We start from the raw sequence: 16,351 nt of genomic DNA, 5'->3' as shown, positions 1-16,351 counted from the left end.
AGATCTTTTAGATTGAGGGCAAAATTCAAGTTATTCTACATGGAACATTATTGTAGATGCATAATACAAATTTCTTTCTACATGTGAGGATGATCAGACTCAAATCGTAGGAACAAAACTACGAGAAGTATCCTGCCACACCCAGGTTATTCTATGTGTTCTTCACTATGATGCAGACTAGAGCCTAATACTCTATGACACCTCTTTACTTGTTGTTGTAAGTAGTTTTTCTATCGCTATCTTTTTCAGACATGATTCCTAAATAACATGATTGTTGTATACATTTGTTAGAAATGCTTGAGAATAACTGAAGTGGGGGGGTTGGGGGGGGGGGGGGGGGGAGGGGGTGAATCAGTTATTTAGGGTCCAAATGTCCAATTCAAACTTTTCACTAAGTGTAGTGAGCCCATTCAACTACTCATTCATCCAAGCTTTAAACTTTCCTACTTAGCAAGTTACTGTAAATCAACATGCAAGCATAACACATGAAAGATCAACACATAACACAGTGATTAATGTGGAAACCCAATTTGGGAAAAACCACCAGTAACATGCTACTCAATTCTCACTCTTTTGAAGTAATGTCTTGTGAAAGGCCTGCCCTGTTAAAGGCTACAACACACTATTAAATGTGACTTGGTTAAAGGATTTATCCACCTTGTAAGAAGTGGGCCTGGTTAGAGGACTTTAGAACATTCACTTGGAATGCCACCCTATTAAAGGATTTACAAATGGCTATTGAACCAACCTAAGTCCATAGGATTTAACCCTAACTAATACAATTGCTAGAGAGTAACAATAAAGGGTTTTGACTTGATTACAATTCACAACTTATCTTGCAAATCTCAGATCACTCTTCAACTCATAACATTTTGCCTGGCTTTTATTCTCTGCAGCTTTGACAACTTGTTCTCCTCTCAAGCTTTATCTCCTTGAGTTTCCATTCTTAATGTATGAGTGCAATACTCTCTTTCTGACCACTTATTGAAGCAGAGTCTCTGTGCTCTGTTCTTCCTTCTCTTTGATGCCTTCTTCTTGACACCCTTAAACCACTTCACAATTTGGCACACTAGCAACGCTTGCTTCTTGGCCCGTGACTCCTTAAATAGAAGTCTGGAATTCTCTTTCCCGCTTGATTCTTCCCTCTTTCAATTTCAGTGCGGATGGATTAGTTAGGATTGCTTGAATCTAACCCATATTTTGCTCCTTCTAGAAACATCTTGAAGAATCCTCTTGAATTTGCTCAAAAACAATTTTCATAAAATTTTGTGCCTCTAGCTCATCATCCTTATCCTTGAACTGGTTCACAAAATTCAATGTAACAACTTTGTCGGCTCAGATCTAGCGAATCTTTGACTTTTCCAATAATGCAACAGCTCGACACTATTGAAATTCTGGTGCTTGACACATACTGAGTTACTCGGCATCAACTACATTTTATTGATGCTCGACACCTACTGTGGATTCACTTAGCATCCATTAAGTTTTCTGTTTGCTCGGCACCTTCTATATCACTCGGCACACACTAGATTTTACAATTGCTTAGCTATAACTGAAAATTTGCTCGGCTCTAACTAGCTTGCTCGGCACTCACTGATGAACTTAGTTAAGATTTGCAGTCAACTTTGTTACAACTTATACTTCTAAAGTTTCTAAGTGTGGCCAACATCTGTATCTTCAAGTATAGTATCAATACATCATCTAACCATTGTCTTAACTGATCCTTACACTTCATTACAAAACCATAACTCAACCTTTCCCTTAGGTGCTCTTGTTACATCTTGTTGATCAAATCCTCTTCATCAATCAACTAAGTGATAGTACTTGGATCTTATAAGAAATTGTCATTCCAGCAAATAGTAGGTTTGACATCAATGACAAAACAATGATTGAAAACATTCTTTATCAACCGACTTTCTTCTTTACAACAATCTCCCTCTTTGATCTTCAACAATGATCTTTTCAATCAGATTTCAAACAACATTGACTTGTCTAGCTTTTATACAAAGTTGTTGATCTAAAAGGAATTAATATCATACTGTTGCAGGAAACTAAAGAAACAAAATAATGTCTCGGTATAGATCCACATTTATAATTTATATTAATAATATAGTATTAAGGGATACAATGCACCTATAGAGAGCCATGCATATAGTTTTAACTTTTAACTAGACACTGAATTCCTAATAGATTGAATGCTTGTAGTATTCTTGAGAATAATAAGATAGCTACAACTTATATTAGTTAGTTATCTCAAGAGTTCAAGTATATTTGTATTGCATCAAGAATCATTAATAAAAAAAGGTTCGCTTACAAGCATTGGGCTCCATGGGTATCTTCATATACCTAACAAAGATATTAGAAAAGTTTTAAAAAAATCTAGGTAAAGTGTCTACAATTATTGCATATACATGCACTTCATACAATAGGGCATCAAACGTGAAGTCATAGGAGTATTATCTTTGCATTCAACATACCTGCAGGCATCCCAATCTAGAATAAACAAAGGGGAAGGCTTTTGGGTTTAGATCATATTGTACTTTACATGGAGTATGTTTTAATATGAGACTTAAGAGATACATTAGCTATTAAGTAATCAAATAATAGTAAAGTGCAAATTTTTACCATCTCGCTTTGAGAAGCCACCTTCCTGTAATCAAATAGAAAAAGGAAGATGCTTAGTTAGTTATAAAAAAATCCTTAAAAGTTATATGAGATTACTTCACAATTAACAAAATACTCAAAGAAAACAACTTATCATCTGAAATTTACATTTTAAATTGTTGACATTTTATATATTGAAAGTAGAAAAATATTTTAGCATGGATACAAAAAATGAAGAGAAGCTATTTATATTTTAAAATAAAATATCATGTCAAGCATATAAAAAAATGCCTACAAGAGACCTACACAAGTAACATAGAAAACAATATTGCATGTCTACCGTTGAGAAAGGAACTGCAAAAATGTTCACAAGGGGGAAATGACAATCAATTGTAATTTCCACATACAACATACTTATCAAGTACCTAGAGCCTCTCAAACTTAAATTTGAATTATAAAGATTGTCATTTTCTAAATGCTCTTATTCGAAGAATTTAGTGGACCACAAATATATATTTAGAAATGGTACAAAACTATATACACATTGTTAACGGAAGAAGAGTTCCTCACTAGAAAGGATGAAAGATAAATCATTCCATGATAGAAGAATATTTCTAGGAAGATCCATACAATTTAAATAAGTGAGATTGGTAGATACGAAAAATGCCCTTAACTGAATTAAGCCAGTGTAGCATAAATGAAAATAGCCAAAGCACAAGATTTTATGAGAACACTCCAAGGAATGCTTCTCTTCCCCTTTCTAACCAATCCTTTCACAAACGGCTAGAGATTTATGACTACACAAACACTGCACAAATACTCTGCAAAAGATCTCTCTTTGATCTCATCGACACTGCCCACAATTAAAACAATGTTCCAAGAAAGGCCTGCTAAGTTTAATAATAATATTGTATTTGGTATGATGAACAATGCAAAGGAATCAAATGTAAACTTGCTCTCACCACCATTCTCTTCTTCCTCTGACCCATTTGGAGTCACAACAAATATTGTCTTAGACAATCCCAACAACTTCACTACAACATCAAACAATGCAACGAACCATGAAAATGTGCACACAATGAGCCACATGAATTGGTTATTCCACCACTCTCTCACAAAACACGCAAGAAGAATGTACTACACAAGCTGATATTTATAGACTGAAACAAAGAGTGCTAGTGCAATTTGAAAGAAACCTTTGTGATATGCATTAGCAGTAAAGCTAGCATTAAAAAATGAAAATTATGATATACAAATCTGTAAATAAAAATGAGTTCACCTTTTTGATATAGTTTAAACAACACATTCTAATATTTGACTTGTTCAAGTGGTTCATTGCCGATCTTTATGATATAATTTAAGCAGCACATTCTATGATTTGACTTGTTTGGGTGGTCCATCTAAAATCATAGACTCATTTAGTAATGTGATTAAAGATGCACCAACTCAATGAATCAAATGGGTGGCTTAAGCATCACACGCTAAGGTCTAATTGTTAAATAGTCAAAATTGACTTCCTTTTTCAAAACTTATTTTTTCGTAAAGATGATTTGAATCAAAACACAAAATATATTATTCATGCCACAACCATATGATGAGACCAGTGGCTAATAGGTTGATAGTGTGTTTCAATTTGGACAGATAAGATGATATTAATATAAAATAAAATTTAACTAACCTTGGGCATGAATGATTTATGATATAGTAGACTTATGGTAGGAAGTAAGGCATAGTAGATAACTTATACTGACCAAACAACCCATAGACAGAAATAAGTATAAAGCATCCTCCGCCTCAGGCTAATGCCTCTAATGAGTCCAATGAAAGGACAAAGTTTACTTACAAATATTTCAAGTAGTCCTGTTGCCCATCTCTTCTACTGAACAAGGGTCTTTGGACTAGTGGTTGCTGCACATCCCATGAAAACTAGCTCCTCTGGTTGGACACTATTGGAATGCCAACCTAGACTATGAATCTTCATTCCTGTCATAACATCCTTAATCGTAGATCCATACATCCATCCCACCTGCAACCAGTCAAAAGTGAGTTAGCATCTATGCTATGAAAGATTTTTGTGGGTTGCATCAAATATCTAATATGTAAGGTGATATGTAAATTTTTGTGTTTGGATTTGATTGTGTACAATTTTTTAGCATCAATGTTTTCGAACACGCTTCATGATCTATCATCACGATGAGAGAATGCATTAAAAAGTGAAATATACTGACCAAGACCAACCAAAGGGAAATGAAAAGAAAAAGAGGATTGGTTTGCATATTTCACTTTTCCATTCTTTCTTTTTCTTATCTCAATGATGGATTGTGGAGTGCGATCCAAAAAAATGATGCTAAAAAAAATACACAATCAAATCCAAAAACAAAAATTTACATTTCAAATGGATCGTGGACATATGATAAGATTAATATAAGATTATGGGCAATCTTTTAGTAGGAATTATTTTTAAGAAAAAAACAAGGTTATGCATCTTCTACCACTTTGCCCCAAGCAGTTTTGGTTTCATAGCTGCAACTAGAAACATTCAAAGCTTCCTCTGTAACTAGGGAAGGAAGGGTATGTCTATTGCATGGAATGTCACTTAGTATAGCCCAGACTACTTCAACTAGGGCATGGGATTCTCCAAATGCTTTCCTCAACACCTCAGACAAACAAGATGATGCAAAGTCTAGAATCTCTACTTAGGCAACAACATACATGTTATTGATTGAATATTTAAAGGGTTTATAAAAAATAATTTATAAGCCTTTTATGAATCACTATTCCAACCACATGCCAACATGACTGTTCCTCAAATTTTATTTTCTATAAATAGATTTTATTTAATAAAAGATAATAATGCATTATCAAATGAAGCTTCTTAAAAAACAATAAATTAAAACATGATCGAGTGTAATAAAATCTTAGTAAATAAAATAAAGTCAAAAAGATGAGTCCTTATCATATTGCCTAAAACATTTACTAGACACTATATTTGTTGTGCACTTGAAAATAAAGTGGTGTACAACTATAAAAGTAACTTCTAGAAAGCTTGCTTCAAATAAGATTGAAATTATATATATTTTTAATTAGGTCCAAGGAGTTTTCCAAAGGACTTCCATAGTTTTATAATGCTATTAGTACACAACAAACAGTCAATAACAAAAAAAATCAACAAAGATATCAAGATTACACCTAAATATAAAAACAATTAAACATTTAATGTTAATATACAATACTATTATGAACATTAAGATATTAAAAGACATTTAGTAATGTATATCATTATTTCATGTGAAATATTTGAATGCCATATACTAAACTTCAATCTCTAAACCAATTTAATGCCAAAGATTTGCTATTACCTTGTCTTTTCCTTTCACTTCCTTTCCTATGGTGTTGATCAATCTCAGATGGCAACCCGTACAAGCACTTTTTTCTATGAAAGTAGTTGTTTCCTCCATAAAGAGGGCCATGGAGTGCATTTGATCCCTTCCCAATAATCTGCATACACCCAACATCTCCATTGTTACATCTATAATCATGTAATAACTTGGCCAAAATTGTTATAGAGCTCTTGAATAATTAGTTCATAAAAGATATTAAATTATTTCTTACTTCTACGAGTATTTTCAACTGGTTTCCAAAGGGATCATCCTTGATACTTCCATGGAACACTTGACAGAATTGAACAAAAACACATTCTTTCTCTGATTTACATTCAAGGGAAAAATACATAGCATGTTGTATAGCTTTGCAATCATTAACATGCATATCGCTATCCAGATTTAGTGTGAAAGGAGCATGTGTCATTAACGTTGAGACTCTTGCTTGAAAACCCAACACCACATCAAATTAGTAAAAATCATGTTAAGAAACTATATATATTTCACTACCATCAAAACCTACCATAGTTGACAGTACAATATTATATATTTCATGGTATTCTTCATAGTTGACATTACTATTAAAATTTTCAAACAATTATTCAAAAACTTTTTCAATCACAATTTATACCAGAATCTTTATAAATAAGTTCTAGAAAGATTTAGAAACAAAAATCTACTAACCATGACATTAATGGCCCCAACCTTATAATGATGGCTAACCTTGGGGCATTTCTCTCTAGCTACATATATCAGGTGGGGCGGGGCATCAACTTTCTTGTCATGAACCATTTTGTTTTCATGAATAACCTATACATATAAAGAATGAATAGTGTGATATATTAATCCTCTAGAGAAGCTCTTACTATCTTGATTAAAGTTTATACTACAAAAACATAATAAACAATCATTTTATCTTCATACTCTCCCTATTACCTGTACTATACTTGTATGGTTTCTAACATCTGAGCTTCTATACACAAAACCATCAACACTGTGATGAGAAGTAAAATTAGGTGGAACACTGTGATGAGAAAGCAATCACTTACTGTTTAAACATAAGCCACATTTTCTAACAAATCTTCAGACCCAAAATTGAAATGTAGTCTAATAATTTCCAAACTTCAAATAATGATATAAAAGACAATCAAACCAAGATAAAAACAAAACAAAAAAAGATTGTTATTTTGAATGTGGCTTGAAACTTGCTCAACACTAAAATGCCTATAGGAGCTCCTAAAATGAAAAATAATATGAGATCTGGCATAAGAATCAAAATATATAAGAGGCACCGATCCATAGGTATGAGTTGGTAAATCCGTAGGGTTATAGTTTTTTTCACTCAAGCTCTCTTTTTTTTCATTTCATGACTGCCAAAGTTTGGCTTTGGTTCGAAATGAGGGTTTTATGCATTCACTTGCTTTCTACCATTCACTTGAGAGTTCGGCATTCACTTGCTTTCTACCTCCTGCAACTTATAGCCTCCTACAACTTGCATTCAAAATCCTGCATCCTTTTACATTCACTTGTGTTCAAAATGGCATCGGGTCGATGACTTACCATAGAAATTTGCGTTCGAAATCCTGCATCCCTCCTCTCATGCCCACAAGTGAACAAATGTAGTGAAAATCCCTCCTCCTATACACTTTTCACTTTTTTTTTTGTTTATAATCCATGTTGGTCGAAATTTTTACCAAACAAACTCATGTTGGTCGAATTTTCAACCAACTTGGGAGCTTAACAAAAAAAAAGTTAAAGTCAAATAAAAAATCGAACAAGGTCAAAAATTAACACCAAATCTACTAGTGATTGGAGAGGCTCTACTAAATATGTGCCATGTTAAACGATCTAAGATAAGTCAATAACATAGCTTCCTGAAGATCATGTACCTCCATATACTACCTCATGGCTATTGAGACTGTGATGTGAACCTTAGATTTAAGTACTAGAGATGTATATGCAATTATGGGGGTTTACTTAGGGGTCTAATATTCTTTAAGTTTCTAACCTAGGTTGATCCCCTACATCTACCCTATAACTCCATCATGTCTCGCTCATCGAGGTTAAACTCAAAATATAATTTCCTTAGAAAAATAAAATGGAACCTCATAATTATTAATGGATGGTTAGTTTCAGAAGATGATATACTAAAAATAATAATAGAACCTCATAATTGTTAATGGGTGATTAGTTGCAAAAGACCATATACCACCTATCTCAAAAATTATTTTGAGCCCAATGCGATTAAACTAATTTATAGAAAAATTATTTCAATCAAGAGGTAATGTATTAGTGGTTTTAGGATTAGTGAAAATGGCACATATATCTTCTTTACTTATCACTTTTTTGTTGCCCCATCATATGACAGTTTAGTAGAATAGACCACACAATGTCTATCGCTATATGTACCCTATTTTGTAACTTGTTTGGATACATAATTGACAAGTTATTGGTCATTGATTCTAATTCTATGAAAAGGGATGAATGATGCTTATGCTTAAAGTTCCTCAACATACTCACTAATCGAGAAATTTGGGTTGTACTTTGTAACAACTACTTAAATTACCCTCATGTGTGGTTTGTACAAGTTCTATTGGAGGAGATGGAGGGTAACTCTCTTCAAGCTCTTATTGTTGTGTGTTCTTTGGGGGACTAGTATTTTGAAACTTTTCCATTAATTTAATTAAAATAAAAATCAATCAACAATTTTAATATTACAATTAAATGTTGAAAAAACATTATTTCAGGGAGACTAACCTATGGGACAACATGACATAGTGAAAATTTGTTGTAAATGCTAAACTTATGCTATGTTAAGGAAAAAACAATTGAGTTCTATATTTTTTTGGCTTCTTATTGTCACTTTTAGTCTGTGACCAAGGGTTAAAATGATATTTATGGCAACAAGAAAAAACAAAATTTTATTATTCATTAAACATGATAATGTTTTTGTTCTAATAAAAACTGTATGAGTTTTTTGAATCTAGGCTTGGTCATTTGCCAAGCCATAATTCAATTGAGTTATTAGTATTTTAAGATTTTTTTGAGTGAGTGATAACTATTTTAAACATATCATATTGGTGCACTTAACGATGTCTAAATGATAATAGTTTGAGCAAAGTAGTTCCATCTTATATAACATTATTAAAAAGCTTTAATGTAAAAAATGAAAATTCTTTAATACTAAAATATTAAAAATATGTTTACTAGTGAGCTAAAAAGAATATCTAAGTAATAGGTAGGGCGATCACATATAACAACAAAAACAATACGTGTGATGCAATAATCTTAAGCACAACAAAATACTTTAGGAATATGTTTTAGTCAAGCTCCAAATTTTCTTTTGAATGATACGTAATGACCCATCACTTAGTTTAATGACTAACATGACGATTAGTCTCCATATAAAGGTCATACACTAGATTTTGACAATGATTGCCCCTAATCTCTCATGTGTATCAGTATAAGAGAATCAAGCCTTGAAAGGAACCCATAGATTCTTGATTGAAGTACAAATATTTTACAATTCCATGTTAATGGTAGGAACCATTTAAGCAAGACCATATTTAATATATTTAATTATTATTAATTAAATTTGTTTTCATTTTTTTTAATGTGTAATTATTATTAATTAATAGATACACGTATACTTATTTAAAAATCAATTGTACAGTCTTCATTATCTTGTATGAGAAACAACTAAAATGATCCATATTTTTCAATTTGTTTTTTAATAATTATTCATCAAGATAATTTTAAAATTGAAAATATATTATTGTGATGAAAACTAATATTAATCTTTTATTTTATATAATTAATTAATAAAATTTATTTAAAATATAGGTACTTCAATCTTATACAATGAAGAATCAAAATGATTTATATTATAAAAATAGTTTTCTTACAAAAGCATATCACGATAATTTTAAAAACTTTCATTTCAATTTTTATACTTCAAAAAAAATCTTGTTAAAAATACAAAATAAATATGTATTTATTTTATATATCACTTAAGTTGTTTTCATGACCTAACATAAAAAAACCAATCAAAATAATCAATAATATTTAGCTTGTTCTCATATAACCATTTATTATAGAAGATAATCAAAATCATCACTACTCTTTTACTTTATATGATTTAGTGAAAAAACTCCTCCAAGATCCCAAAGAAGTATATATCTAATATATCTTAAAACATAAGATATTTCTATAAATCCTATCTAGCAATCTTGCCTTTTATTTTATTTAAAATATAGTTAGAAATAATTAATTTGAAAATTGATATCTTCTAATTCTATAAATCATTATTTTTCTATTACGTTCACTTTATATAATATATTTTCCATTTAGTATAGGTTAAAAGAAATCTTATATATTTATTTTCTTTTTGATTTAAATGATTAAATTATATAAAGAAGTATCAAGAAAAGAGGATGTTACTTTTGGATTTTGATTGTATGTTGTTAATATTAAAGTTTAAGAATATACTAAGTGATCTATCATCACTGTGAAGAGAGTTAACAGAATTATAAAAGCTATTGACTTTCTTCTTTTTGATGATGGATAACTAAGAGTAATAGAAAATATTGTTAAAAAATATATAGAATTTAAATTTAAAAGATGACATCTTCTTTAATTGTTGGATTGTGGAAATCTCCTAGTACTGATATATCAAGAAATTACAACAAGAACATATTCACATAATTTCAATCAATCTGATCATAAAAGCTAGTGACTCTCTTCATTCAAGTTGATAATACTAGAAAACATACACAATCAAAATCTAGAAATAACATAAAATTAGAATCCAAAAATAATATATATTGTTTGATTAATAGATTCTAGAAGTTTCCTAATAATAAAATAGCAAGAAATTGCAATTGCGCAAAAACATACTCATATAGTTTCTTTCTTTATGTTAATAATAGATCACAGAATATGATTATATATTATAAAATGTTTTTTTTTTAACAAAAGGCAACAAGGCCTATATAGATTTGTAATAATATAAAAGAGTTTGTACATCATGCTGATAATTAAGAAGCTACAAATATTAGAGAGCAAGTGGTCCTGAAATCCACAACTTGATTATGATATGAAATGTTGATAGAAAACATACACAACCAAAATCTAAAAGCAATATCCACTATAATTGACCCATTGTAAAAATCTCCTAATACTGACATATCAAAAAAAAAAAAAAAACTATATTGATATTATTTCAGTCAATCTAATCATAAACAATCTATAATTTTATTATTTTGATAATTTTGTTCCACAACTTTCTAGCATACCAGTAATAGAATCACAAAGTGTGATCCCAAATACTAGTAAACAAAAGCAGGATAGATTATAGAAAACTGATATGATAATTATCCTCCCGCACTCATTTTCATGGCATTCAAAAAAGCAGTGAAGTTAATGGAGGAAGATCCGGCTGTAGCATTCACGGCGCACGCCTTGAGCTTCTGGGCCCTCCTCCGAATCTCGGCCGCCTCCATTATTCTTCCCACGCACTCCTCAATCTCCTCCCTTTCCACGATTCCTTCATCATTTGCACGCAAACCCAATCCAATCTTCCACACGTCCACAACATACGCACAGTTGAGGAATTGATCAGCAACACAAGGCCAGCAAATCATGGGCACGCCGGCTGTTATGCTCTCCAACGTCGAGTTCCATCCACAGTGCGTCACAAAGCACCCCACGCTCCTGTGTGACAACACACTTATCTGCGGAGCCCACGACACCAAATACCTTTTCCCTTCTCCGTTCCCCTCCCAATATTCTTCACAAATGAACCTCTCTATTCCCCGCACAACCCACAGAAATGGCCTTCCACTGCTCTCTAGAGCCAAAGCTACTGCCTTTACTTGTTTTTCTCTCAGTATTATGCTGCTCCCGAATGATACGTATATTACGCTCCCGAAGGATTGTTTGTCTAGCCATTGCAAACACCCATCTTTGATCTCCTCTTCTTCTTTCTTTATCTTCTTGGTGGTGGTGTTGTGGGGGAGGAGAGGGCCTACTGGGCAGATGCTTGCTTCTTTGGGAAGTGTGGTGATTATGGAATGCTCGAGGGCGTTGAATGAGTTGCAGAGGACCCATCTGAGCCGCCGGAATCTTGAGATGCTGCGGAGCCAGAACTGAAAACGAAATTCTCTGTCTTCTCGGCTTCCAATCAGCCATGGAAGATTCGCCGAGGATAGGTTTGGCATGCAGCTGAAGTACTTCACCAGTTCATGTTCGTTTGGAATGCCTGAAACATTAACCAGTGGATTTGAGACTCAATTAGTCAGAGGATGTGTATATAAACATGATTGAATAAGGTAGTGACCTCCGACGAAGTTTTATATTGGATGGCAAGGTTTTTAAAAAGTTTTTTCTACGTTTTTCCGATCGTTAAATTAAACTTGAAATTTGAACAATTAAAGCTTTAAATCATTGTGATATTACTATATAAGTAGTTTTTGAATCAAATTCACTGACCCCTGTTTAATGATTAGGGATTCACAAGAATCCGTTTCTCATTAGAATAAATGGAACACTTAGCACTCATTGGATTTAGGTGATGTTCATAGAGGTGAAAAGCAATGGGACTTCTCGACAGGTTACCCATCCCAGTACCGCTCCAGCTTGAGTGTGCTTAACTACAAAATTTTCTCCATGGTTAAACCCACTCTGCTCGCAACCCCATTTGCACAACCTTCATAACTGTTGTGCCTTATGAACCATTCATTACAAAAGTCCCTTAGGCTCATCAACTGATAGGTAAGAGATATTTTCTATAGCAAGTTAAATTGTGATATTGCTATTAGGATTTAACTGTATAGTTTTTGAGTCAAACTCGTTGACCCATGTTTAATGAGTTGTGTGAATCCATCTCTTAAGAATGAATGATACACTTAGCACTCATTGCATCTAGATAATGCACACTCTAACTATGGCCCATTTGGTTCAGGCATAGGAATGGAGAATAGGAATGCAATATTGGGAATTGGAATGGTTATTCCAATAACAACTATTTTTCAGAATGGGGATAAGTTCATTTTAGAGGCAAAATGGGAATATGTATTCTTATTCCCTATTCCAATTAACGAACCAAACAGAAAATAGAAAACGTATTTCCATTTTCCTATTCCTATTCCACCAAACAGTTCCATTCATTCTTATGAGAGACAAATTCTTGTGAACCACTATTCATTAAACACCTGTCAATGACTTCGAGTGAGCATCACCTAAATACAATAAGTGTTCTATTCATTACTACTAAAGATGAGTTCTTATGAACTACTACTCATTAAACATAAGCCCCTAAATTTAACTCAAAACTACAATATATCTCCTACTTATTCGTGATAAATGAGATATATTACATAAAAATACAAATTATGCTTAGAAAAATTATCTGCGTACCGTTGGGTGGTATGATTCCCCTCGATATTAAGTCCGGCATGCCATAAATAATGGCATAAGCAGCTATGAGGCCGGGCCAGAAAGCAGCTGTTTGAAGCATAAAGTGGTTCGCAACGTCCAAAGCCCATGCTGTAAAGAAGTCTGCTACCATGCACGTAACTTTCTCAACTTCTTCATTGTTGATCTCCTCCACAAGTCTACGAAGAAAAGAAGGCATTGCTGTCTCTGTCACACGAGCCAATCTTGCGAAGTCTGTTCTCCCATCATCCTCCGGCAAACCATCTGGAATGGCTCTAAAATCGATCCAACCATTCCCTTTCTCAGCATTTCTATAACTGTCATTATAGCCATTCAAAGTTCGAGAGTGATTGAATTCAGTGGTAACAAAAGTGACGATGAATCCATGGGAAGATAGATTATGTGCCAAGCATAACATTGGATTTATGTGGCCTTGCACGGGAAATGGGACAAGAATTGCATGAGGCCTATTGCTTGACATTTTCTCCCTTCTTTTTCTCACAAAACTATGCATTATATTTCACTTCAGGCTCAGATTCCCTTATATAAATGGGCGCAGTGGTGCAAGCTGCATTACACACAGTAAATTCATGTGAAAAAATAAACCACTGGGTGATTAGTGAACATTTCTATAATCATGGTGGGTTGGTGGCGGATTGCTCCATGCATAAAAAGAACCGACATGGTATTTTTTAATACCACAACGTGACCAATCGAACCTTCCTTCTCATTAACTTTTTGTTCATCTTTCATCGTTTGTCCTCACTTGCATGTTCAAAACTGTGATTCCTCTTGCTTACCAATTATACGTTTCTTTCCGGCATTAAAAATAACACGTTCATTGTATGTTTCCCATGATGACAAATTTTATATCCATAGTAGCAAGTGGGGCTACAAAGATAGATTAAGTCATGGTGATTCTCAGTCGTTATCATGGGATCCTCACTTCCACTGCCATTTTGCCGTGTACACACCACCATTGATTCTTTCACGATTTCTTTTCCTCCTCTGCGGTGTGCTGGCATGATTTTGTAACGTTGGTTTAACGAAAAGAATCTGTATCTTTAGAACTGTTGGTTTAATGAAAAGAATTTACATCTTTACAACTCTTCCAAAAATCTTATAGGTTAGATGATTTGACATATATACAAGTAGCATATAAATGATTTTTTATTTCAGTTTATTGATATAGGAAAATCTTTGAATAACTTAATTGAAAATTTGGTAAATTGTCAAAAAAAAATTGATTTGATGGTAAAGTTGAATAGTCTTAAACGATTCTACAAGCAAGTTTTGTTTGGTGTAAGGTTTTTGCCACTCCAAAAGATGAGGTGGATACTATGCACATGGTGACTTTGGTAGGATAGATAATTCTCAGTCCTTGATTATTAGTGGAAGATTTGTTAACTTAGATTTCTGCTCTCTATATTTGATTCACAAAATGTGAGATGAGGTTGTATATAAACACTCTATCTCTCCTCGTTTCAATAATCAAGATCAATGGCAAGAAATCAGATTCAAGATTTTGCTTCAAATATTCATGCAATCAAGTAAATTCAAGGTTTAAAAGAAAGCATGCAAGATCTAGTTTCTCTCCAAGAATCCAAGGCAACTTGAAGATAGTCTTCTCCATTTAAGAAAAACTCTCTCCCATGACTCAATAACAACCTGACATCAAAGGCTAGGCCATATGAGTGAACAAGGTCTCAAGGTAAATTGTTAGATCAAAATCTTCTCCCAAGTGATAAATTCAAAGTTTTCAATTTTTGTGCACATTGCTTGTCTAGGAAATAGAATAGACTATGTTTTTTCTAGAAGTACTACGAAGAGAAAAGATGTATTAGATTTAATTCATTTAGATGCTTGGGAATCCCTTGTAACATCTATTGGAGGTCATCATATTTTGTTTCCTTTATAAATGATTATTCCCATAAGGTGTGGATTTATCTTCTTAAGAAGAAATATAAAATGTTTCTTATTTCATCAGGTTTAGGGATTTGGTAGAGAATAAAAAACATCAAACAACTAAATATCTAAGAATAGATAATGGGGGTGAGTTTTGTTTAATTAAATCATGAAATTATAAGACAATTAATGCTTTCAAGGACACCATAGCAAAATGGTGATGCTAAATGCATTAACACTACCATTATGGAGCGAGCCAAATGTATGTTGAGAGCTTATGGTTTGGAGCATAAATTTTGTGGTGAGGCTATTGACATAATATTTTTTATTGATCCATAGATCTCCCTATACTGATCTTGATTAATAAAATTCTTGATGAAATATGGAAAGGTAAGCCAGATGATTACGCATTTCTTCATATTTTTTGTTTTGATGCTTATGCACATATTCCTTGTACCATCTTAAAATGGAAGCACTTCATTTTGAGACCCTTTATCCCTCCTTAGTATGTTCTCTCTCTCTCTCTCTCTCTCTCTCTCTCTCTCCCCCCCCCCAGTCCCCCCTCACTCACACACACACACACACACACACACATTTTAGGTCATATCTCTTGTTATCATTGATTTTCATCCTTATGATGTCTACAACTAGTATATAGTCATCATAAGTAGGGGGGCATACATAAGCCCTCCTTGTACTAGAGTTTACATTTTATGCACTTTTACATTTACATGTCACTCCATAATGGGCATGAGTATTATGATTCTTGAAAATAGTATAATGATTAGTTGAAACTTGCTACACGTGAAACAATGTCACAAATTGAACCATTAAGGAAAGAGGCTTACATCGAATATGGATAATGATAGTAAGTGAATGATAGTTGGTGTTAGGAGAAATAATGTAATGGTGGAATAATGTGTGTGCAGTTTGAAGAGAGTGAAACCACACTCTCATTGGAACTACATAGTGGCTTCTCAAAGGGCCCCATGGTATGTCATATTGGATAGATCAAGACAAAACTATTG

The 16,351-nt window shown here is 33.0% G+C and overlaps 2 protein-coding genes across 2 annotated transcripts in view; one reads left to right on the top strand and one right to left on the bottom strand.

The window, feature by feature from the left end:
- The window catches only part of LOC149534233 (nitroreductase family protein), a 110,619-nt gene that overhangs the window by 93,405 nt on the left and 863 nt on the right, over positions 1–16,351 (top strand). The gene's annotated exons all lie outside the window — the stretch shown is intronic.
- On the bottom strand, positions 11,216–13,972 carry LOC149534234 (UDP-glycosyltransferase 82A1-like). The gene is made up of 2 exons (XM_089804809.1): positions 13,401–13,972; positions 11,216–12,243 (listed from the first exon to the last, which is right to left on the bottom strand). Exons 1-2 carry the CDS (start codon positions 13,930–13,932, stop codon positions 11,357–11,359), a joined length of 1,419 nt encoding a protein of 472 aa, XP_089660935.1. The 5' UTR covers positions 13,933–13,972; the 3' UTR covers positions 11,216–11,356.

The sequence above is a fragment of the Cupressus sempervirens genome, chromosome 10 (genome assembly GCF_028749045.1).
Source record: "Cupressus sempervirens isolate cs-2001-9-10 chromosome 10, ASM2874904v1, whole genome shotgun sequence".
Classification (NCBI taxonomy): Eukaryota; Viridiplantae; Streptophyta; class Pinopsida; order Cupressales; family Cupressaceae; genus Cupressus; species Cupressus sempervirens.
This window is presented reverse-complemented; position numbering and strand designations above follow the sequence as displayed.

Bases quoted from the DNA above. Each gene is read 5' to 3' on its own strand.
- LOC149534234 (XM_089804809.1), bottom strand. From the start codon at position 13,932: ATGCATAGTTTTGTGAGAAAAAGAAGGGAGAAAATGTCAAGCAATAGG. The intron at 12,244-13,400 runs GTACGCAGATAA...TTAATGTTTCAG, and splicing joins GGGAATCATACCACCCAACG to GCATTCCAAACGAACATGAA.